Source organism: Solenopsis invicta, chromosome 9, assembly GCF_016802725.1.
Source record: "Solenopsis invicta isolate M01_SB chromosome 9, UNIL_Sinv_3.0, whole genome shotgun sequence".
NCBI classification, from domain to species: Eukaryota; Metazoa; Arthropoda; class Insecta; order Hymenoptera; family Formicidae; genus Solenopsis; species Solenopsis invicta.
This window is the reverse complement of record NC_052672.1, coordinates 4,828,503-4,852,408: the sequence shown is the minus strand read 5'-3', so window position 1 is coordinate 4,852,408 and position 23,906 is coordinate 4,828,503. Positions and strand designations below refer to the sequence as shown.

Here is a 23,906-nt window from a genome sequence, read left to right as displayed (position 1 = left end):
ATAAGATAATTACATAATAGATATAATAAATTTCTCGTTAGAAGTATAATTAAATTTGCTATTAATACAGTCATACATATAATACAGCGTGAAAATAATGGTTTCATTATTCTTTCTTTTATCTATTTTTCAGTTATTATAATCAAGTAAACAGTAAGCGAATGTTAAGAAAATAGTTATCTTCATTATAATTGCCATTACATTTATTATATGTATAAAAATGTTTATTTTACTTATAATCCATACTTAAATATTTTGCTATATTAATGAATAATATTGTTGAAATTATCATAATTTATAGCAACATTTTTTTACATTTGGTGAAGCTGTTCTTATAGAATTATTATTGCTAATTATAGCGAGACTAACTATAAAAATGGAGCTCCTCTATGAACCATAATTATTTTACTATGCAATGTGCATAGTAAAATCACAAATATCAAGTACCTATCTCTCATTGTCAGTGAACGAAAATTAGATCCAAGAATGACTTAACAATGATTTTTATTATACAGAAATTTTTGTGTGCGCGAGGGTGGTTGGGTATAAATTCCAATTTCTTCACGCACATCTTGAATTCTGACATATTGAGCATAACTTATTGTTAGAAGAACTTTTGAAGAAATTTTGGAAGTTTTAGAACTTGGTATGCGTCATAAATTTTTATTATAGACTTATTAGTTCACACAAGTTCCTTGGAAACTTTTTGTAAAAAAAAGTCATCTTACTTTCCTCGAAAACCTTTATTCCAAAGATAGAAAAGTTGTGTCGAATTATTGAAATTACAAATAAAGCGTAATAGCGTTTTATGCGTTTTTACACGATGCATATTTTGTCACGGCCGTGGATCGAATTCGGGAACAGACGTCCCGCAATGCCGTGAAGAAGGAGAAACTATTACGCAGGCCGTAAAAGTGCTTACGGATTAACGATCCGTAAAAGACCATGATGACAGAGAGGAGTTTAGTCCTTGCCAATGACTTACACTACACAGCACTTATCTGCTCGTCCGCTTGTAAAATCGACGCTGCTCAAGCTCGTTCACGTGACGGTGCGTTATTTCGATCGTTAAGAACCTTCTCGGAAAAACACGCTTTTATCAGTCGAACAGCTTCGGGGTTAACTTCTTTAGATTTGCTCTAGCGCGATAATGCCACATAGTTTCGGAAGAAAAGAAAAAGAAAACGGTTTTTATCCCCGATTAAAATCTCCGGCTGCGCATTAACCCTTAAACACAAAAACTTTACTTTCGTGCCATTTTATTTTAGTTAAGCAATAAAGTTGGTCAATCGTAGCAGTCGATAGAGGAGACTTCAAACTTTTTTTCTACCTAGCCCGAATCTCTTTTCTCAATCCGTCTTCGCACGGTAAGCGATCAAAAATCTAGGGGAATTTTCAATATGTGTTTAAGAGTTAAAATTAGTTAGAAATCCACTAGATAATTTTAACTTTCAAATATTTTCAGAGGCAATAAAATAAAAAGCACGATGAATCAATTTTGATACGTTAATCATAAATAATCAAGTTTCATAAAAGTTGGAGGGGGGGGGGGATAAAACACGAAGATTTCTCGCAAATTACATGGATCTATCTGATCGGCTTTTGAAGAGCGTTTCTCTTCGAGGCGCAAGCGCGCGTGCCGCGCACGTGCATGTACGCGCGCTCGCGGTCCCCTTTAAATTCGTGTACGCCCTTCCATTCGTTCACACGTTAATGCCCGCGCAAAGAGAAAGAGAGAGAGAGAAGCAGGAAAGGAGGGAGATGCGAGACGCGGCACCGTGTGCCATCGTGATTTTTTGAGTGTTCCAAAAATATACCCTCGACTCGGGGAAAGATAAAGAGGCTGGCTGGAATGGCGGGGGATTTGGAGGGACCGGGTGAAAGTGCGAAAGAGAAGGAAAAGGAGGATACGCGTCGAGAGAGAAAGCGAAAGAGTCTCGCAGCGGCAGAGACCGAGATTGGGAATGCCAGTCTTCGGCAACTAGTCATCCTAGAAACGTGCTCGCGAGTGCCACCGCGACAAAAGGCGAATACAAAAAAAAAAAAAAAAGAAAAATTGCAAAATCGATACAATTTGGCTTCTCGAGCCTTCCGTCTTGCGATTGGAGCAAGTCAGAAATAAATCGGCGCCGATCGGAAATAAAACTGCGCGCGCCGCAAATGTCCTCCTCCTTAATCGCGAAATCAGCTGAAATAAATCCGAGATGACGTGCTTATGAATGCGCATCAACAATTCCGAAAAAAGATACTGGTAATAATTTATACAATCACGAAGGAGATTCTAATTTCTTCAATTCCTATAGTTAACGCCACTGAATTAGAAAGGGAAGATCGCCCGCGAATAATAACACGCGCAGACACAATAACGCTTATAGAGTCGCATTTTAACGACGCTTATTGCTGCTCGAAATACAAAACGAGATTGATGCGCGTGCAACATTATCCCCTTTGACATTCGCAGATCATCTTGCGATCGATATATCGGCTCACGGCGATCGCACGCCGTCGTCGACCACGCGCCTCGGGCGCAATCCGCAGTGACGCGTTCGCGGCTAAGGATGCCCTTAAAAATCGAGAGTGGCACTTACACGGTGAACCCCGTAGCGAAAAAGAATGTCTCCAAGTTCCTCCTCTGGAAACATTGGCGGCGAAGGTAGGCAGTGAGAGAAAGAAAACGTTTGCGAAAGGGTTTTGAAAGATCCTCTGAGAATTCTTAACAGCGAGTTTCTGAGACTTTAACAATAAATTTCCCATGCTCCAACGATTAATATTGCGCGCACTTTTGGATGCATGTTTTTCTCTTCTCACGGAAGATATACAGGGTGATTGTTAATGAATGTTCCCACTTTTTATCATCGGAGCGCGCATTTGTAATTTCTAATATAATAACATGTTAGAAATACGTATCCGTCGGTAAATCATGCTCCGATGGTAAAAAGTGGGGACATTCATTAATAATCACCCTGTATAACACGCTGTTGCGTTCAGGGGTACATTTTTTTATTTTTTTTATTTGGAGCTGATAACTATTAATACGATTGATGTTTAATGTGTGGCATTAACAATTAATCAATGATAAGTTAATGTTCCATTAACACGATATGTTACAAGCGTTATAATGGGTTCTGAATGTTTCGCGGTGAGCCGTTAGAACGTGAATAGGCATTATCGAGATTCATTAGCGGCGCAATGCAGCGATGCATATCTGCATTCGTCACTCCTATAATGCGTCGAGATAAATTCAGGATTCAAGACAGGTTTCAAGACACTTGATAAACATCGAATGAGACTGAATTCGGAATATCCGCGCGATCGGTGTCACTTTAACGAGAACGTCGAGGACTCCCGAGTGACTCAGAGAAATTACGTGTCCGCGTGTAATGTAACACTTTGGCATTTTTCAACGCTGTCGATTATTTCCCGTCTGTCCACATGCGTTCGCGCATACAAACACACACGCCATCGTTACCATTGCCATCATCATCGTCAACGGCGATCGAGCATGATTCGTTCACCTTGCACATCTTAGTCTTGCTTGGCTGCACGCCCTGTATCCCACGTTGCACTTTAGACCGTTAACTCGCAATTATGTCAGCGCCGATTTCCGCATCGTAAACAACATTGTACAACACCGGACAGTCTTACCTACACGCGTGACTCGTTTCTTTAGCCCGTTATAGGCGCCGCATACGCTACCATTATACGCACGAGTGCAGTTTGGAGCCTGGCGCATTTTTTTTGACCGAGGAGCCGCATCGGTGACAGTGAAAGCTCTAGAAAGTATATTACATGACATTCATAAATCTTAAAAAATATACAATTTAGAAAATATGGAGAAATTGACGAGGGATCTATTACAATCATTATGTATTGTAATTAGAATTGAAGAGTTCTCTACACAAACCAAATGAATCCAAAAAGTTAATTATTCAGGTAACAGCACTTCTCGATCGTTCATTGTACAAATATGATACTTTTTCTCTGAGCATATAATAGATACAATACCAAATTTGTATGTTGACTATTTAAAAGAAAGAATAAAATAAAATAAAAAGCCTCCGATCTTATCTGCGTCTTGCGGGAATTTTAATCTCTAAACGAGTGAACAATTTTTGAATAATTTTTCGCTCTACGAAATTCAGAGAGGATGTTTACTATTATTTCACTCTGTTTTTTATTTCTTTTTTTTTAATATTAATTATTAATTATAATAATGATGAAATATTATTTGAAATGTAAAGGAGAAATGATTTTTTTTTTATTTTATATTTACAAAGTGTTATAAATTGCTCTTGATAAAAACATCCTTTTTATATTTCTCTTTATGTAATTATGGTGATTTTTTTCTGGACATGTAATAGTCACAAAAACAAAGTTTTTGATTTTTGATTAATATTTTGAGGACCCTTTATAATAAATGAAATAAAAAATTCTACATTTGTTTAGTTTTTGCAGAAATTTTATATATTTATTACTTATTTATATTATTTATATTTTTCATTGTCTACTTGATTTTTGTCGGAACAAAATTATTCTTCACGTGGATGATGAACTAGAATTTAAGAAACAACGGACTTGCTTGGCTTTCGTAGGAGACTTTTCAATTACAATTATGTATTATAATTGTAAATGCAAAATTCAGCGTGTAACGGTTTGAGAAACGGGACACTATACATCTCTTATATTGTGTGACTTGTTCGAAGAAGCTTCCCCTGTTTCTATGTACATTACACTTTCGCGATTACATGAGCGAGTAAACGTGCGACAATCGACGAATAGATTTGTCTCTTGCGCAAGTGTGCTGTCGCGCGAGTTTAATCGCCGATGTAAAAGCGACTTTATTGCATGCAGTTTGATTACATGTATATGCACCCGCTTGCGCTAATCCACGATTGTACGTAAAGGCTCGTTCTTTTGGGTCGCGCTCTCGTTTTTCTCTTTTCAAAACGAGTGTGTGTCCTTCGAGAAGAAATTGCAACCGAAATAAACGGGGCCTGTAACTGATAACTCTCATGCGATTCACGGTGAATGACCGATGCTCTTTGCGCAATTTGCAATTAACACCGGCGCCAATTTGTCGACGATTCAATTTGCGCGCCGAAGTTATTTGCCCGAGTCTCTCATTTGTGAGACAAAAGTGAGTGACAAAACAATTTCGTTGGAAGCTGGTGCCACCCCGCAATAATTCTTCATACGCCATTTTTCCAAATTTTATTATTTTTATCGACTAGATAACGATTGTTTAATTCGCGCTCACGTCATGTCGCTTCTGATAATTTTTGTTTTTAATTTTCACCTCCAAACTTGACGTCGGCGTTAGACAATTAACGAAACGCGAAGATTTTTTCTTTTCTTTTCATGCATATAACGTACGACGCCGGGGAAAAAAGTACGTTTTTACGCGCGCGTTTCGCAGCAATAAAAATCTGTGGCTTATTCATTGTTTCGATATTATGCAGAAAAATACGAAAGTCACGGTGAAATTAATGAAACTGCCTGCGCATAACGTATGATGTTTGCCTTCGTTAAGTCATGAATCCGATCGTTATTGCGGCGCAAAAAAAAAACTTTCTCACTCGGTTTTCTCCGCGTTACCGGCATTAAAGCGCCGCCGCGCTCCTATTGGACAGTCACGCGCTACGCGAGATTTGATATCGCTAATTACTCTCGTTACATCAGTAATGAGAATATCCGGCCCGTCGATGCCACGTCGCGGGCTTAGCGAAAGAATTCCGAAGGAATTCTCGCGACGGAAACTGAGACCTCTGCCGCCCGCGATGGCCGAGGGACGCCGTTGTGAAATCTATTTTTGCTGTCTTTGAGATTCTCGACGTCAACGTCGGGATGTCGTCGGGTCTCTCTCGCGAAGACTCCTCCCGTCCTCCCCCGTTCCACTCAACTGATATTACATATGCAGAAGACGCTCCCCGGTCTATCGAGAAATCGACGGTCTGTCGCACGTATTGCAGTGCCACCAGTTTCCAATTCACGATATTCTCGAGCTCCCTCGGCAATACACGTACGTAACGAAAGAAAACGATCAGGCCAACTATAACTTATCAATTAACACTGTACGAATGTCACGTGTAAAAAAAAAAGCAGTCGCAACGGTCGCTGGCAAATATTAATTCGTGCCACTTTCTCGTTTGCTTCTTCGCGGCGCGACGTGGCATTCAGAAAAGAAACGGAGAAATGTAACTTGTTCCGTTGGACCCGATAAAATCCATCGGAAGTCAACCTGCCTTTCAACGAGAAATGCGTCTCGTTATCAACCGAGGTCGCTCTCCTGAACTTGTTCGTTTTCAAAGTCAAGCAATCTATGTCAAAGTCTCTATGTGAAATTGGCGCCCGAAGGATTGTAGACTGCCTGTCGCTATACAGTGTCCGATGATAGGCGCACTTGGTGATATTTCCTGTTCAAAAAGGGCTGAAGTAATATTTCTTCAGAATTCAATCGGAAACTGATTTTTTTTTAATTATAACATTTCTGATGACAGATCTCATCTTGGATTTAATCCTGGTGTGTTACTGTGAATGGATTTTCATTCTGGTGTTAATTCAAGTGTTTTTTTTTAAATTTTGATAATTTAAAATAACACTTAATAATATTTTGTTTACGTTGAGATAGTGTTAGTTATTTTAACCTTGGAATCTATAAAGTAGAGAAAAATCATCAATACTTGCATACCACTTTGCATTGGGGTAATATTTCTTCTAAACAAAAGCTAAAAATAAAGTTTTAAAATCGGAAATACAATCTACAAAGTATCTTCTGTCAGACGATGTAGTTTTATAATATTGTTTCATATTTTTAATAATTAATGTTTTCGCAACATAAAAGAACTTAAGGCTCCTGAGTACTCGCCGCGGCCATATTGAAGTCGTGACGTCAGAAGCGAGAAATTGCGTGAAATGACACGTAATTTTGTCCGACATGCCATTTGTAAATAAAGCCAATTTGGATAAAACAAACTAAGCAGATGACTTTAAAACACTTCTAAATATCGGTCACGACTATCCTTTTTCCGCCTAACAATCAGTAAATAGTTGTAAAAAGCATGTAAAGTGAAGCAATTGAAACAGGAAAACACATGGGCACATAATTTTGTCAGACGTGCCATTTCTAAATAATACCAATTTGGATAAAACAGACTAATCAGATGGCTTTAAAACACTTCTAAATATCGGTCACGACTATCCTTTTTTCGCCTAGCAGTCAGTAAATAGTCGTAAAAAGCACGTAAAGTGACGTCTATTCAGACAGGAAAACACACGGATAGCTATTAAAAGGAGTGAAAAATGTACTTTTATGTATAAAATTCAAAGAAACTTTACTCGCGGTCCATTTTTACGAATTTGGTAAATACGAGACAAGTCATGTTTTTACAATGAAACATAATAACAAAATGACATGCACGATAACATTTCATCGTCAATCTGTCACGTTTCACGTGTATTAGTTCTAATTTTGTCCGCGACGAAATGTCGCTACCATCAACGCGGAGTTCTCGGCTGAGGAGTCAGGAGCCTTAAGAAGAACTCAGAAATTGGGCCCCAAGACTAGTACAGTAGGCACTAAAGCATTAATAGCAAAATTCAGACACAGTGAGAAGGAATTAATTATAATATAATTTAAATTGATAAACTAAGTAATATTTTTTTATATATTAAACAAGTAAGTTTATAAAATTAGAAGGTTGGAATTGAATCCTCCCACTTTTATAATTTTGTTTACACCTTATTAATTTATACGTAGATCTGTCACGTCCAATGCGTCCTATTTTTCTTATCTTAACGTATTAAAGAAAATCTAAAAAAAATCATGAAACATTTGTCAATGTTGTAGTTGAAGATTTCGTAATTATAGTCTAGTCTCACGAAGAGGTGTACTGCTTTACGCCGCACAGCGATTTTACGTACCAAATCGCACTACAAGGAAAATATGAAAGAGAAAAATACAAGCAAAACAGTTTTAGGAAGCATGTAAAATGATAATCTAATATTATCAATAATGTACTCACTATTGTTTCAACTATGCATTTGCAAAAGAAAATCGTGCAAATTTTATTCTCACTTTTCAAAAATTCGTTTTCAGTAAGAAAATTATGGCTTCTAGGAAGAAGCCATGAATGTATGAACTATAACTTGTTATTTCTTTAATTATTTAAATAGATCTTGTTCTTGTTTCTGAGAAATAAGTGGAAGCCGCTTTTAAAGGTTCAGCATTGGCGACTTTTCTCTACGTATAAAATAGAAAAGAAATGTATAAAGATTCTTAAAAAAAAAGTATCAAAATATTTGTTTATTTTGTAAGTGAATTTTCACCCAGAGTAATGTGAATAAAAAAACCACAAATGACATTCTAGGATTAACATTTGAAAAAAATAATGCAGAGATAATCCATCATTATTTATTCACTTCCTTTTGGATTGGTCCTTTTGTTTATCACTTTTAAATCTTGTAACCTTTGGTAGAACTATGCTCGATCGAAAACTTGAAAGAGGAATTATTAAAATAAAATAATCATTAAGTTTTGTATTTTATTTTATTAAAATTTATATAAGTTTATTATTTTTCTTTAATTTTAAAGAAATATTAATTATTTTATTAATAATAAAATGTTTTAATAAAATTAAAATATTGAATATTAAATAGTAAATAAAAATTAAATTTAGTGAAATATCACGAAATATCATTTTTTGTAAATGTCTAACATTATTTATGTCGCAAGACAACTCTTTTATCGAAGAGAAATCATTTCAGTCGTTAGTTGAAAATATATCACCAATGCGCCCACACGATCGCACACCATTATTAAAATACGTGTATGCACATAAATGTCATAACCGCGCCGAGCTCGAGAATGCTCTGACACGCGTGACAGCACACGGGATGAGAACCGGGCTTGTACAGTGTGTACGAGGATCGCGTGGACGAGGAGCGGCGAGCGAGCAGGCAGCCTCGGCGTGGCGGTGGCGAGGTGGCGGGTCTGGAGGACGTCGACGATTCCAGTGCCGCGACGGTGACGTCGTCGGTACCCGGAGCCGGTGGCATCCGCTCGCATCGACGCACTAGGCCGCTCTCTCTGGCAGTGCAGCCTCTCAACTATCATCGCCTCGACCCGGACCCTCGACCGCCAGCGCAGATCGCCACCAGGCACCACCCCAATATGACCAGCCAGGAAAGCATCGGCAGCTGCAGCCTGGACGTCGACCGCTCTGCGTCCGACCGATCAGGTTGGCTATCTCGCATTGAGAGATACGTAATCCATACGATTACGTGACATATTACCGATAAGCGCCGCCAATCCTCATCTTATTGTCCAGAGGCATTTATTTCATGGCTAAAGTATTTTTATTTCTTTAAATTGTCTAGCCAGAGATCTGTCCCAAGACTTGCATATCATTGAGACAAAATGTCCGAAAGGAAAGATAGCCGAAGAGGATAGCTACAATTTTTTTAATGATGTTTAAAAACCTAGTGATTTGTAGATATTATTAACTAAGATTTCTCGCGGAGAATCTAGAGAAATTACAAAAATTGAATTATTTTTAAAAATCGATTATAGACTTTTTTAAATACTAATATATCATTTATGAGGAACATTGCGACTCTTTGGGAAAAGAACTTTGCTGCGATGACAGAATTTGTTTCCCATCGAAGAATACGATCGTTTGTCGCGGAGAATTTTCTGCGAGAGAGCTCGGTCGGATCGAGAATGATTAGTTGCATCGTTCGAGCGAGGAATTCCGTGGGAAAGAGGTGGAATGCGAAAGAACGTAGGATTACATCAATGATATTGTCTCTCAAACCAGTTCTTTCAATTATCCGAAAACGTGGCACTTAATTGACACACTTAAAACTTGAAGTCAGTAAAATACCCCCTTCACATCATATTTCATTTCAGTTTTTTTGCAAAAAAAACAAATATTAGGCGTTGACCACAAAATTTCGCATATCGCGAGTTGGTAAAATCTCTCTCTCAAAAAAAGAAGAAGGAAAAAAAGGAAGTACTGCGCGCGATTCGAGTTTACAATTAGATTTAAAGACTTATCTTGCGTATCGCACGATCCGAGGTATTCTGTGGACCTCCACTCGAGATCCATGCAAATTTTCGAGACTTCAAGGTCGGTCAGGTCGCCGATCCTTCCACCGTTACTTTCTCGCAGATTGGCGGGCGCTTTTTGCTCGCTCGAGATTCCGATCGGATTTAGATCGTAGGCAAGTTTGCACCAAGTGCGAACGCGCTTCTTCTCTTCGGTCGGTTGCCAAGAAGGCACCGACGAGGGAGTCTCTGCCTGCGAGAGAAGAGTCTATGCTCAGTGTTCCAGGACCGTCGCGGCGATTTAGACGAGCGTGGAGAATTGTCGTTCGGCTCATCTGAACTTCGCGAAAGCGCGCGCCGGTCGGTTGCAGACGGGAACTCCAAGTGTGACCGAGCTGGATTTCCAGTGCGGTTGCTTCGGCGCAGCGAGCTCAGAGCCGTTTCACCGTTTTTCCGTAAAATAAAGTTGCGTCGTGATCACGACGCGAATAACGTTCGTTTAGCGCGAGCTGGCGTGTGCACAGTGCGTGGGCGACAGCGTTTTTCGAAGGTGAATGTCTGAGCAGTTGGCTCGCGGACACGCGTCGTTAATGAGAGCACGTTGAATCGAGATTCCGCGAGCCTAAATAAAAGCGTAACAGAAGTATCCAAACGCCGACAGATAAATTTAAACATTCTGCTGCGATTCGATCTAACGCAACTCTTAATTCGTCATTCCAGTAATACGGAGCGGCCAAGCGGTTTACAGATCGAGATAATATCTCATAATATCGATCGCGCAGTGCGACATTCGTGGCGATTTCTATACGTATTTCCACATTTTTAGATTTTGAAAATTGGAGCCGAAGAAGATCGAGATGGTTTCGCGTATGCTAGATCGAAATTTTCGCTTTCAGAGAACACCGTGGACTCCGTGTCTGAGAAGACTCTGCACAGTCTGAACCTGTCGAACGGCGAACCGGTGTCGTCACCCGAAAACTTGGCGAACGGCAGCAGCGAGACGTTGCAGAAGTCGCACCTAATCCCCGATGACAAGAAGCTGAATGCTAGTAATGCTCATCACGGCAGTCCGGAGCCGGAGCTGACGGCGGCGAAGAAGCCCAGTTACTTGGGATTGGCGTGTAGTATAAGCGGCTACTCGGGAATCACCAGATACGACAGTAAACTGAGAGAAGGATTCCGCTCGAGAGACAGCAGTCCCGGCACGAGGCTGATCACGAGGGACACGAGTCCTGCAGGTTTCAGGTAAGAGGCTCGTGACACTTTTACCGTCGCGTCGCACAGAAAAGAAACAAAGAAACGTAATAGAAACGTACTTATACAATATTATTGCAATTGTTTAATATCTATTTTTGAAATATTAGGAATTTAACAAAAAGTTTACAGATTATTTTTACATATGTTCAGAGATGATTAAAAAAATTGGAATTTGAATTTTTTTTATAAATCTCTGAACATTTATAAGAATAATATGTAAAATTTTTGTTAATCACTGAAACAATCAAAAGTTAAGTATAAAGTTTTTGGTTTGCAACGAATTTCCCATAATTTTATGGAAACCTCGATCGCATTAATTCAGGCTAAAATAGAAAAAATGATGATTGATTTAAAATTTGAAAAAGTATAGTTTAGATATAGGAAGAAATATTTGAATAAATAATTTTGACAAGTACTGAATGATTAAAAAAATATTAAGGATGTATTTGTCATATCTCAAAGTATTACCAAAAATTTAAAAATTTTATTGTGTGTTCTATTGTTATAATACATATTGTTATAATACATATTCTATTGTTTTAATGTTTGCGTAAATGTAAGCATATATCTTTTATTGATTTAAAAGTTATTTAATTTTTTGTTTGCTCTTGAGTTTTTTTATATAAAATCGCATTTTATAGTATTTATTTGCAAATTTAATGAGAAAGTGGTATTTTGACTTAAATCAAATTTTTTGTATATATTAATAAAACTAATAAAAATTTTGTGCAAAGGATTCGTTCATTTGGATTTACTTAGTCGTTTAAAACCTTTTTTTTACTTAAAACTACACCAAAATATTCACTCCAATTTTCACAACAAAAATCATTATAAATATAAATTTTCTGTTGTTTTCTCTTTTTATTGATAGCCCATATAAAGTTTCAGCCCAAAATTCTGGTATTTGCTAAAAATGTTTTGTCATCGATTAAGAAAAAGAAAGAATAAATCTATGAAGCTTTCACGCGTTTAGTTTTTAAACTTCGATAACTTTTAGCTTGTACAGCAAAAACATCCTTAATATAATTAATTTAACAATAAAATAAATTATAATATACATATAAATTATGTAAAATATAAATTATATTGTAAATACCAATAAAAATAGAAAAAACAAATAAATTTCACAATAGATTAAGAATGTATTAAATATTATCTGGTCACAAAACATTGCGGATAAAATTTGATACATTGATTAATTTTATTATTAGTAACATTTATTTTTTATTTTTATTGGTATATTTATTGATATATTTATAATAGAATTTATATTTTACGTAATTTAGATGTAATTTATGATTCACATGTGTATTTTAATTTATTTTATTGTTAGATATTAATTAGATGATAATACATTTTAATATTAATTAATGTTTTTTTTTCTTTCTGTGCGTTGCATAAAATGTATATACACGCGATTTTTGATTAAAGAATTATTCGAAAATTGTAGATCCAACGAGAATCTCAACGTTCCGACGTCCCAACATCCACCTAAGAGTCAGTCGATATCACCATTAGCAATGGAGAGACAAAACGGATTCACGAATGGCGTGAAGGAGGAGTGCAAAGTTGAGACGTATATGGAGAGCAGGAGTTCAATGAGCATGACATGTCAGGGTTACTCGGAAGTCGACAAGGGAGTGTCGTTGCAAACGACATTTTCTGAACTTAGTCCTATCAGGATGGGCACTTCCATCAGCAAACGGAGCCCTGGACTGTCACCAATAATGTCCTGCGGACAACAAAACAAGTCTATGGGCACAGGTTTCTCCTCTCCGAATAAAGGCGTCATTAATGGTAAGAAAAATATCTTTCCATAAACGATTTTAATATATTATAATATTATGTTAATATATGCTGTACGATTTTAATATATTAATACACTTTATTTTTAATTATATTTTTTTAACGGGATCCTTAATGTAATTTTTTTATATGCCCTCTTTGAACTAAATTTAAAAATCAATTCTCCGTTTGACTATTTAAAATTAATTTCTATATTGTCGGAGGATTGTCTGAAGTTTTTTATTTATATTAAAAAAAGCAAATCTAAAAATTCTATAATATGGATCGTAATAAGGTATCCTGGGTTGAGTAAGATCCACTTGATTAATTTTATTTTTTAAATGCTCTAATAAAGAGAGTTTTTTAAAGAATAAAATAGAACTTTTAAAATTCTATTTTTATCAAATATATTACATAGAGTTTCCTAAAAATAAATTAAATAGGTCTTATTCAGACTAGATATCTTATTTCGAGAAACCATGATTTTATTTTAATTGATATCCTTGTAATAAAAGTCATTTATTTTGCAAGCAATTCGATATACGTTGCATAAGCGAAAAAATTATAATTTTGCTTGATTATAATTTTTTGTATCATTTATTTATATAAATGGATAAAACGCTATTATTGATATATATTCTATATTAAATAACTTTAATACAGAATATTTTATTCGTCGTTAAGTTGTAGGTCATGCTACATTGACTTATATCTCTATTTATGTTTTCGTATTATCCCTGATGTTTCACGACTGTTGTTTTTCGTTGATATATATAAGAGATACATGTGCCTTATTAGTTAGTCTGTTCTGCGAATTCCGACGGAATATTTTCTCTGGTTAGCTACTTTTCCTCTATGGTAAATTTATTTCTAATTTGAAATGTTTTTCATTTCTAATTGTAACTATTGATCTACGTAATATTATTTATTTAGGTTTTAATTTTGATTTATGTATTTACACATTTGTTGAAAGTTTATTTTGGATTTTTTGTTGTAACATCAGAAAATCCTAAGAAACTCAAAATTTTTATTATTATCTGATATTTTTGTATTAATTGTTAAGTAATTATACATACATACATATACATATATATGCATACACACACACGCGCGCGCGTATCAATATCTCTCCAACGGAGTTAACTCTAATTTCTTTCTGTATTATTGTTCATATTTTATTTTATATTTCATTATTTAATTTATTTTTTTGTTTGCAGTTTCGGGTACATCGTTTAGCGATACTAGTATTCTAAACGGCTCGTCAGTAGAGAGTCAAGTGTTAAACACCTCGTCGAACAGCGAGAAATCCTTCATTCAACAGCGAGTAGAGCGGTTGTATGGTCCAGGTGCTCTAGCACAGGGTTTCTTTTTCAAACGCAGCGTTATCAAACTAAACACCAGCGACAGTAGTTTCAATAAATCCAGTAATAACAATGACATTTCGACGGACAACGCGAACACGGAAGAATCGTTGAAAAATCTACCTGTTCTACGACATCTACGCCCGGAATTTCGGGCACAACTCCCTGTAGTCAGTAGTAGAAAACCCACAGACGGTACGGAACAAGTTATAAAGCCATTACAAAGGTGAGCTTCTATAAATAAAATGGAAATTGCTTTGTTTCATTTTTTCTTCAACAATGAACTACTTTTATGTTCTCAGGGTAACACCAGTGACACGAAAAACTGAGCAGAAAAGCTTAACTACAAATTCACAAAACAGCATAATGAGAAGAATTCCGATTACCATAGAGAGTGATGTACCACAGCACGATACAAGTAAAAGCATACCCGATCAGCAACCAGCCGCGCCAAAAGTAGTATTACCTGTGTTAGAACCTAGTGCTAGCTCAATGAATATAGCGAAACAGGTACAAGAGGCAGAAAAAATAATCGAAGAGAAAGACGGTCATTATTTTATGAAGGTAATTGAGGTGCAAATGCGTATATTACACATATGTACACTGTAGGCCAAACATTTGGAAGTGCTTGCGATTCTTTTGCATTTTATGAAAAGCATAAAAAAGTCTTCGAAAATTTTGAAAAAAATTTATATGAATCAAATACATTATAACATTTTTTTCTTTTTTTCTCTTTTCTTTGTAAAGCATTTAGTTTTAAAGATAAAAAACATTTGTAAAAAAATAACTTTTTACAAAAAATTTGATATTATTGCGAAAAATTATTTTTATTATTAGTTTTTTTTTAAGTTTAAAAAGTCTGCTTTAAAATATTTTTATGTTAAATTTTGCCCTACGATTTTTCATCAAGCTACAACGCTTTAAAGTAAAACAAAACTATTGAAAAAAATCAATTTTCAATTTTATATTTTACACGTTAGGAACAAAAAAAATGTCATCGAAACACAAACACAAATTTAAAGTTTTATCTTTATTCTTTAAAATGCGTATTTGAAAATTTGCCTATAATTTTTTTTACCAAAATATTTAATTTTTCATAAGGTGCAAGAAAATTGCAAGCGTCCCGAAACTTTTGACCAACAGTATAAATATTATTCCCAGCAATAAAAACTCATACATGCTGTGTTTTCAGGTATTAAAACAAGAGACAGATAGACTGCTGTCGTTGGCCACATCTGCAGAGGCCGAATTAGCCAGCGATACTGTTACACTGCCAGAAGAGGCGGCTGGTAAGCTGCGATCTGCCGCGGGAAAAGCTAGATTATTAGCCTCGCAAAAGATGCAGCAATTTGAAGGATTATGTCAAAAGAATATTGTAAGAAAATTTCTAAAATTTATTTACTTTTTTTATTTGGAGCATTAAACAACTAGCAACTCGTGTCTTGGTGTTTTAGAATCAGGTGCCGGGTGAAGAGTTTCCAACGACGAACGAAGACTTGGCTGGCTTTTGGGATATGGTAATGCTACAAGTTGTTCAAGTAAACGAACTCTTTGATCAGATAGAGAATCTGAGGAAGTCGCAATGGCAAGAGGTATGATCATTGGTACCAAATCTTTAACTTTTTGACGCATATTCTTTCTTTAAATAAAACTCCAATTATTTTTTTACTACAATTATTGAATCACCAATAAATAATTTAAGAAAAATATTAAAATAAGACTTCAAAATAATAAATTGCAAATTAATTGATTCTTTTCAGATTTAATTTTTATACAGATTTGATTAAAGTGCCATTTTTTACTTGAAAATGTGATTATATTAAGTTGTTTTTATTTGTTCATTCACGCAGTGATCACATAATATTTCGACTTTTCGCGATTACATTTTTAACACTTTGTTTCGTGTGCTCGTAGGTCATGTCGGATAAGAAAGCCGCGTCGGCCTCGCAACAGAACGGTAAACGCCGAGTCATACCAGTCCACAAAGCGAAACCAACCGCGAACAGCGAGGCAAACAAAAAGGCGCGCGAGGCAAGGGAGCAGGCGCGACGACAAATGATCGAGGAACGAAGACGAGCGATGCGCTCCAACGCGCAGAATGCCGACAATTCCGTCGAGATCTTTGCTCCTGAAACATAACGACAAATTGCACGTTGAGTTTGACTTCGACTGAGCCACATTGCGACTCTTATGGAATATTAGCGTATATAGACCGTCAGTTCGAACGCGAAAGGAAAGAAAACGAAAGAACGAGCTCGTACACAAGACGGTGATGCAATCAGCTTCGGCAAAAAAAATCAAATTCGCTTGTTGTAATTATTCATTCACGATATTATTCTTCGTACGCAAGCTACACGCGACGAGGAACAGGAAAGTATTAAGCAGATAGATCATGTAATATGTGTTGAAGTTGCTAAAAATTTAATACTACTACAAGTAAGAAAGAGGATATACATACGAGTTGACGAAGAGCAGGTGTTTACGTTCTGCAGAGGTTTCTCATATATTTTTTTTGATCAAGCTTCGACATGTCACACATTATACTGAGCATTCTAGCGCAATAATGAGACACAATGATGTGTCACCTCTTGTCCATAGAGATATTTTATAAACGAAAGGTGAAACATTTACTGTAGCACCTTATCAAATTGTTTTTCTACGTGTCTCTGGACGGACATTATTAACTTATATTTATAAAAGTGGTAATAAGTTGTGTAGAACAAAAGTTAAAAACTAACGACTGAAGAAGGAACGCAGTTCTGCAAGAATTCTTAATCAGTCGCGTTTACAGTCAAGAGAAGTTGCGTCTAGGTTAAGGATAAAGAAAATGACTACGTTTAGCAGAAAACGTTGTTTTACAACAATTGTAAAATTTTTTAATATAAATAACTGCGTCCATCAAAAAAGCAGATATAATTATTGTAAAATTCTTTAATATGATTGATTCTTGCTCTTAGTTCCTATCGAATTTAAATGTATAAACCAATCATATTAAAGAATCTTACAACAGTTACTGTTTCTTCTGCTGAATACAGCTATTGGTTCAACAGATACAATAGTGTTTTTGGGTCAAGTATTATCTGTTTTTTTTTTTCATCCTTTTATAAAGGAACCGCTATCATTTAGAGCGTATCATTTATAAGAAGAAGAATACTTGTAAAAATAAATAATTATCTTTTTTAAATAATGTTATCAATAAATGCATATAAGGTACGTGTCACAAAATTGTCACTGACAATGTTCAAATTCTAAAAATTTGATGCTTTCTTAGTACTAGAATACTTCATTATTAGAAATTTCAATGTTTTTTTGAATATATATACATATATATTATATTATTAGATAATTGTATAACAATAATTGGATTCTTTAAGAATTTAAGTAAAATTAAATATACTTATGTAATAACATAATTTATATATTATTACATAATTTTTCATTTTCTTTAATTTATAAAAAGGGTGTTTATTGTTATAATATTTTGTTAAAGGTAAAGTTTTAATCTTCCAATTAACAAAAAAATAGCATTTAAAATCAGTTTTCCAAAATTTAGGATATTGTCAGTTGAGCTATTTACTCTCCCCATTAGAAAAGAACATAAATTTTTCAGAATAATTACAAATTAAAATATTTTTTAGAATATATATGTAGATCTAACAAGAACTAAAGGCTGAAACCAATCGTATTAAAGAATCTTACAACAGTTGCAAAGTTATTTTCTCTGTTGAATACAGCCATTGATGAGAATTTGTAATATATATAATGATTTGATATATAATGATTTTTCTGATGCAAATGCATTGTTTATTAATTTATTTAGGATAGATTCTGTCTTGATTCGAATTTCCTTAACCTGGACAGGCAATTTATTACGTAGTTTATGTATGTAAATAGAATTAATAAATTTTCACATTTGCACAAGGCCGATTCTACGCCGAATGTTCGCCTAATAGCTTTTTCTATCAGACGTCAATAAAAGTTTCCTCGTTGAGAGATATTGTCAACAGCAAGTAGCAGTAAAAAAAATTCCTATTATTATTATCGTATATATATTGTACGTCTCATGGCGATAAATATTATTTTTGTTATCGTTCTAGTTATGATCATGTGCAGTTACACTCTTGCAAAATGTCTCCCGCGCGAAACGTGGATAATTGTAAATAATAAATTAATCTCCTTCTTTTCGAAAATGCTTTCGACTGCGCATATTTTTAAGTTTCGCGCGCGAGATTTTGCGCGCCAGAAACACTCGATGGCTAATATACTTTTTGACTACTTGTAGGGATGATTGTGTTTAATTGTCGAATATTGCACAAACACAACAAAGAAGTTTAATTTCAAGAAATTAAAATGTTACATTTCTATAAACCATTTTTTGAATACTTAAGAATATTTTAGTTTTGAACAGTGTCAAGATTTAAAAACATTAAAACATTTAAAGCTGAAATATCTTTAACAGTTTTAAATGTTTAGTATTTTAAATCTAAACACCGTAAAATTGAAACATTTTTAAGTATTCAAAAAAATGGAGATCTATAAAAATAAAACATTTTAATATCTTAACCCTTTCTCTACAAATTTGGGTAACTCGTATCCGATCAACTTCTGTTCATAAAAATTTCTCCAAATCAAAATGTCCCTCACTCCTTAGTCTCTTGTAAAAAAACAATTTGTGATAGAGGAAACCTTTGTGCACGGGTACAACTGGGGCCATCGATTTTTCTATCGAAATTTCTATGCCAATTACTAATGCCCCAGATAATGTTGTCTTTTTGTAAAAAGTGAAAATTTTGTAAAAATTATTTTCATTCTAAATTAATGTCTTTTACTTAAAAATCATTTTAAAAAATTACCTATTAAAAAAATTTGACAAACACAGACTAAATTAGAAAACCCTAAAATCATTTTTCTATGGGCATTAATTATAAAATAATTTGTTAAGTCAAATAACTTTTTTATCCAATTTACGTGATTAATCTTTGGTAATTAAATTATATTACATTACATACTTTTTTTCAAAATGAAGTACAGACATTTCTTCTAGAAACTTGAAAGTATATTCATAAATTTTTAGAGATTTTTTTTAAACCATTCTAAATAGATGAAAGTAGTCAGACGCAAGTTACCTGAGTTTGAAGGAATAAGATGCAGTTTTTCACATTGTATTGTAAGAGTTAAAATTAAACACTTTTTTTAGTGTAACTCCAAACGTTTGTTGAGAGAGATAGATAGAAAAAGAGAGAGAGGTATATCGGATGCGAAAGCATTGATAATATCTTCATTATTGCGATGGATCTCCGCGGCGAAAATCCGACTGTAATTGACGTACGTGTCACATCCGCCGAATTTCTAACATTCCTGCGACAAGTATCTCTCGTCACGACGCATCACACTTTATTTTCTTTTTGTAGTTGTACGATAGCATTACTCCTCGGCCGATCAAGTGATCAGCGGTTCTAACGGCAAGTCATCAACCAAATAACACTCGTACTCTAAGTAAATAATTATCGCGCATCGTCACACACGAACTGTAATTGCGAATCCGTATAATGTTATATTTCTTATTATAATTGCCAATTACACTCGTCTCATTCGAGATTTTCATACAAATCTACCCGGATAATTTATTGATCGTTGATTTCCTTGGTGCCTTCATTATTTATACGTGTGTACATATCATCGACTAATAGCCGATAATTTTGTGTACATGTATCTATTTAAATTATACATTCGACCGAATTTCATAAAATCTGTTGATAAATGAGAATAAAACGAGAAAATTTCATTATTTATCAAGTGAGCATGTTTGAGAAGGGAAATAGTGTGAAAAATGAATCGGGCTATTAGAGATGTACAAACTGCGAATACGAATCGAATTTAAAATTCAATCCGAAATTTGGATATGAACCTCTGTGATTCGAATCTGATCAAAAATTATAAATTTAATAGCAAATTCGATTGTATTATACTTGTGTACATTCGTGCATATTGAAGCTGTTGTACTACTAATCTAATAAGTGTAAAAATGAAATGCAAATATCTTGAATGATAAAATACACATTTTACTATGCAACACAATATTAGATGTTGAGGTTTAACCCTTTTATATATATATTAAATATATGTCTTTGTCCAATCGAATTCGCTATTCGAATTTCGAATAAGAATCACATATATTGACAATCTTATGAAATCGTACTTAAAGTGACTGCTTTATAACGTACAATCAATGTCTTTCTTACGTATCTTACACAATTTATAAAATTTTTTTGATTATAAAAATTCAATCTAATAATAATTATGTTGTTAATTAAAAGTTATGTTTCAACGATGCGATTCAATTTAATTAGATTTGATTCAAATGTAAAATTTTGTTGATTTGATTCGGCATCAAAAAACCTTGATTCATGCTATACATTTCTACGGGTTAGCATATGAAATGTATGAATCAAGTATGAAAAGAAATCATTAGGTATATATTCTCTCTCTCATTGCAACAGTAGATTCACTATTCACTTATTCATATCGAGTGAAAAAGTAAAAACAAACATCCACATTTTACTTTATATTTCTTTTTAACATATAAAAACACACACATATATATATATATATATATATATATATATATATATATATATAAGATATAAAATAGGAATTCTCCGCAAACACCGTAGGCGTTCAGTATAAATCGCGGCAGTAAGTGTGGGAAGACGGTAAGTACATTCTATACTTAATCTTCATGCGTACAATGCGTCGCATATGACATTCAGCAAAAATGTTCATTCCTTTCACGAGCCTGTAATAATTAATTATTCGGTTCTTGCAACAATTTCATCTCCGCGATAAAATTTTCCTGTTTTGCTGCGCGGTGAACACAACAAGGGTGAATTTCTGGTTATATTTCGAGTATCCCATTTCGACGCTCCGTATCGTGACACCCGTTACAGACCCCTCGCTGATTTTATTTGCATGTTCAAGCTAAGCATATTAGGGTCTTTCCTTCGTTCATTTTGTCCTGGACCTTGTCGCTGGCCGTCGACTTCTCCGCCTGTCCGCTCAACGCGGCGCAGACGAAAGTGAGAACCACGCCGATTGCCGCGCTATAAAACGCCCATCCTGAAAGAAACGATCACTTTTTTACATTCTACAGTTCTTGCAGAAAAAAATTTAATATCAAAATAACAATCATTGTCATCCTTCATGTTTCGTATCCTTATAAGCAAGAATATAAAATCTTTAACGAATGTAATAATTTTAAATAGATATAACTTGTTTACATAAAAATACATAAAAATAATTTTAAAATTTATTTAAAAGAATATATCTACCTTTATTAAATAGTAATTTTTACAAGCCGAGGAGAAAAAATATCGGATAGAAAATAATATTTTTAAACTAAAAATGAAAAATTTTTAATACTATTATTATCAAAACAGCCTTATTGTACTCTTTAAACTATATTATAATATTGAAATATTATCAAAATATATTTTGCTGAAATTTGAGATTAAACTTTTTAAAAACTTTATATTCTTGCTCATATACATAGACAATGATTGTTGATTTCATATTGATTATTTTTCTGTGCTCCCTAATTTAATTCGATCAAGACTAATTTATAATAATGAGTGAACTTCTAAGAATCTAATTTATTTTTATTATTTTGTAAAGCAAACGAGAAATTATCGATTGATCTATTTCAGGACCTGAATTTACCATAATTATTTAAGCATAAAACTTTCTCGAACTTAGATGCCCCGCTTTAAAAACTAATTATAACTGTAGATGTTAAATATTTAATTTACCAAGACTGCAGTTAGCGAGATAGAAAGCGTCGGCCTCAGGACCACAGATCCTTTGAACTCTTTCGGCACCCCAACCGGCGGGATATAATATCATCCCAAAAAGATATAGTATTCCTGGAAATAAATACGCGGAATTAGAAACGAAATACAAAGCGCGCCTTGTACAGATGCGTTTCCCGATTACTTGATTGTTAGAACCGTGACAATGGAACCGTTTCTTAAAGCATGTATGTACGCTGGTTAATTATTCCAGACACAACCTTTCGCTACAATGGAGATTGCGTCATTCGCACTCTTGAGATACCATTGTCGGACGAAAGCACGTTACGCATATGGAATACTCAACTACAACAAAGCGATCATTGCTTTCTAAGATCTCCATCGTTCTTACTATTTTCATCATTAAGGAATTTTGTATATCGGAATAAATGCTGTAATTTCGAAGAAAGAGCCCCAAAGAGGTGGAAAAATTTTGCCGAAAAATTAATTAAAACATTACTAAAAGTTTTCTGAAATTGTTTCACATTTTGGAACACTGCAGTAAAATTGGAGCATAATTTAATTTTAATACGAAAGTAGCCATAAAAATTAAAAAAAATGTATTTTATATTCAGTTAAATTTTAATAAAACTGTTAAAAGTGTTTTATTTTCTTTCACTCTAAAGTCCAATTTTGGGGACTTGTTTTCAAGAATCTTTTAATGATATCGAATCGTCTTATTACGAAAAATACCTTGTCAAAATAAAAAATCAAGTAATGCCTTTTATTCTGTAGTTTTTATCTTGTGGTTTTTTTACTTGAAGAGAAATATTAAACCGTATCTATCTAACGAGGCAGTGTCACGTATTGCTTGAAGTTGAACAACTTCCATGACATTTACAATTTTTGCATATTTTAGTAATATTTTGCAGCATTTTTAGCGAGATGTTTAGAAAAATTTCAATATTTTCAAAGAAATATTATTAAATTTTACGGAATAATTTTCTGAGAAATTTTAGTTCAATTTCACAGAAGCTTCACAGAATTTTTTAGCAAATATTCAACAAGTTGAGAAAAATCATTTTTAGCAAAGTATCAACAAAATTTCAGTACATTAAAAAAAAACAACTAATTTTCAGATAAATTTGCAGAGAAGTATCAATTCAATTTCAATGATTTTTTTTTTTTTCAAAAATTTATTTTGTGAAAAATTTAGTAAAATTAGAGCAAAATTTCAACAAATTTGTAGCAATCACTTTCAACAAAATTTTAGCAAATATAAAAATTTAAAAATCTCTTTAGAGATTTTGCTTTCAGTATTTACTCTGAAAATCATGGTAACATCATGGGCAACATAGACATCGAAGATTTTACTATAATTCATCTAATAAAATTGAGTAAAAGTATAATTTTATTAAAATTATAATAAAAATCTTCCATGTTGTCCCATAATTACGACAATTGTAAGAATAAATTCTCATCATAATTTTAAGGATATACATGTGACAGAGAAAGATATACAAATCTGTTAAAAAAAAAAAAAAAAAAAAACGTGTGAAACCTTTTCTGAAAAATATCGCCTATTTTTTCAAGAATTATTTCATCAGCGAGCTAAAAAGCTTAGTCGGGGTTTCATCGTTTCGTCATCTCATCATTTCAATCCTCGCCTCCGTC

The 23,906-nt window shown here is 34.1% G+C and overlaps 2 protein-coding genes across 8 annotated transcripts in view; one reads left to right on the top strand and one right to left on the bottom strand.

Annotated features, from left to right (window-relative positions):
* Positions 1–20,197, top strand: part of LOC105196174 — a 76,369-nt gene extending 56,172 nt beyond the window's left edge. For 5 of the 6 annotated variants that reach the window (XM_039453595.1, XM_039453593.1, XM_039453592.1 and 2 more), the window contains 9 exons: positions 2,462–2,653; positions 8,914–9,236; positions 10,942–11,290; positions 12,753–13,099; positions 14,305–14,674; positions 14,751–15,012; positions 15,641–15,823; positions 15,903–16,040; positions 16,363–20,197. In XM_039453595.1, the coding sequence (XP_039309529.1) occupies positions 2,462–2,653; positions 8,914–9,236; positions 10,942–11,290; positions 12,753–13,099; positions 14,305–14,674; positions 14,751–15,012; positions 15,641–15,823; positions 15,903–16,040; positions 16,363–16,587 (2,389 nt within the window). In that variant the 3' untranslated portion in view covers positions 16,588–20,197. The remainder of the gene's footprint in view (positions 1–2,461; positions 2,654–8,913; positions 9,237–10,941; positions 11,291–12,752; positions 13,100–14,304; positions 14,675–14,750; positions 15,013–15,640; positions 15,824–15,902; positions 16,041–16,362) is intronic. The other variant, XM_039453594.1, reaches the window with a different exon arrangement.
* LOC105196179 (LHFPL tetraspan subfamily member 2a protein) overlaps positions 19,537–23,906 on the bottom strand; it is a 110,315-nt gene continuing 105,945 nt past the window's right edge. For both annotated transcript variants that reach the window (XM_011161967.3, XM_011161968.3), the window contains 2 exons: positions 22,254–22,367; positions 19,537–21,564 (listed from right to left, as the gene is read on the bottom strand). In XM_011161967.3, the coding sequence (XP_011160269.1) occupies positions 21,422–21,564; positions 22,254–22,367 (257 nt within the window). In that variant the 3' untranslated portion in view covers positions 19,537–21,421. The remainder of the gene's footprint in view (positions 21,565–22,253; positions 22,368–23,906) is intronic.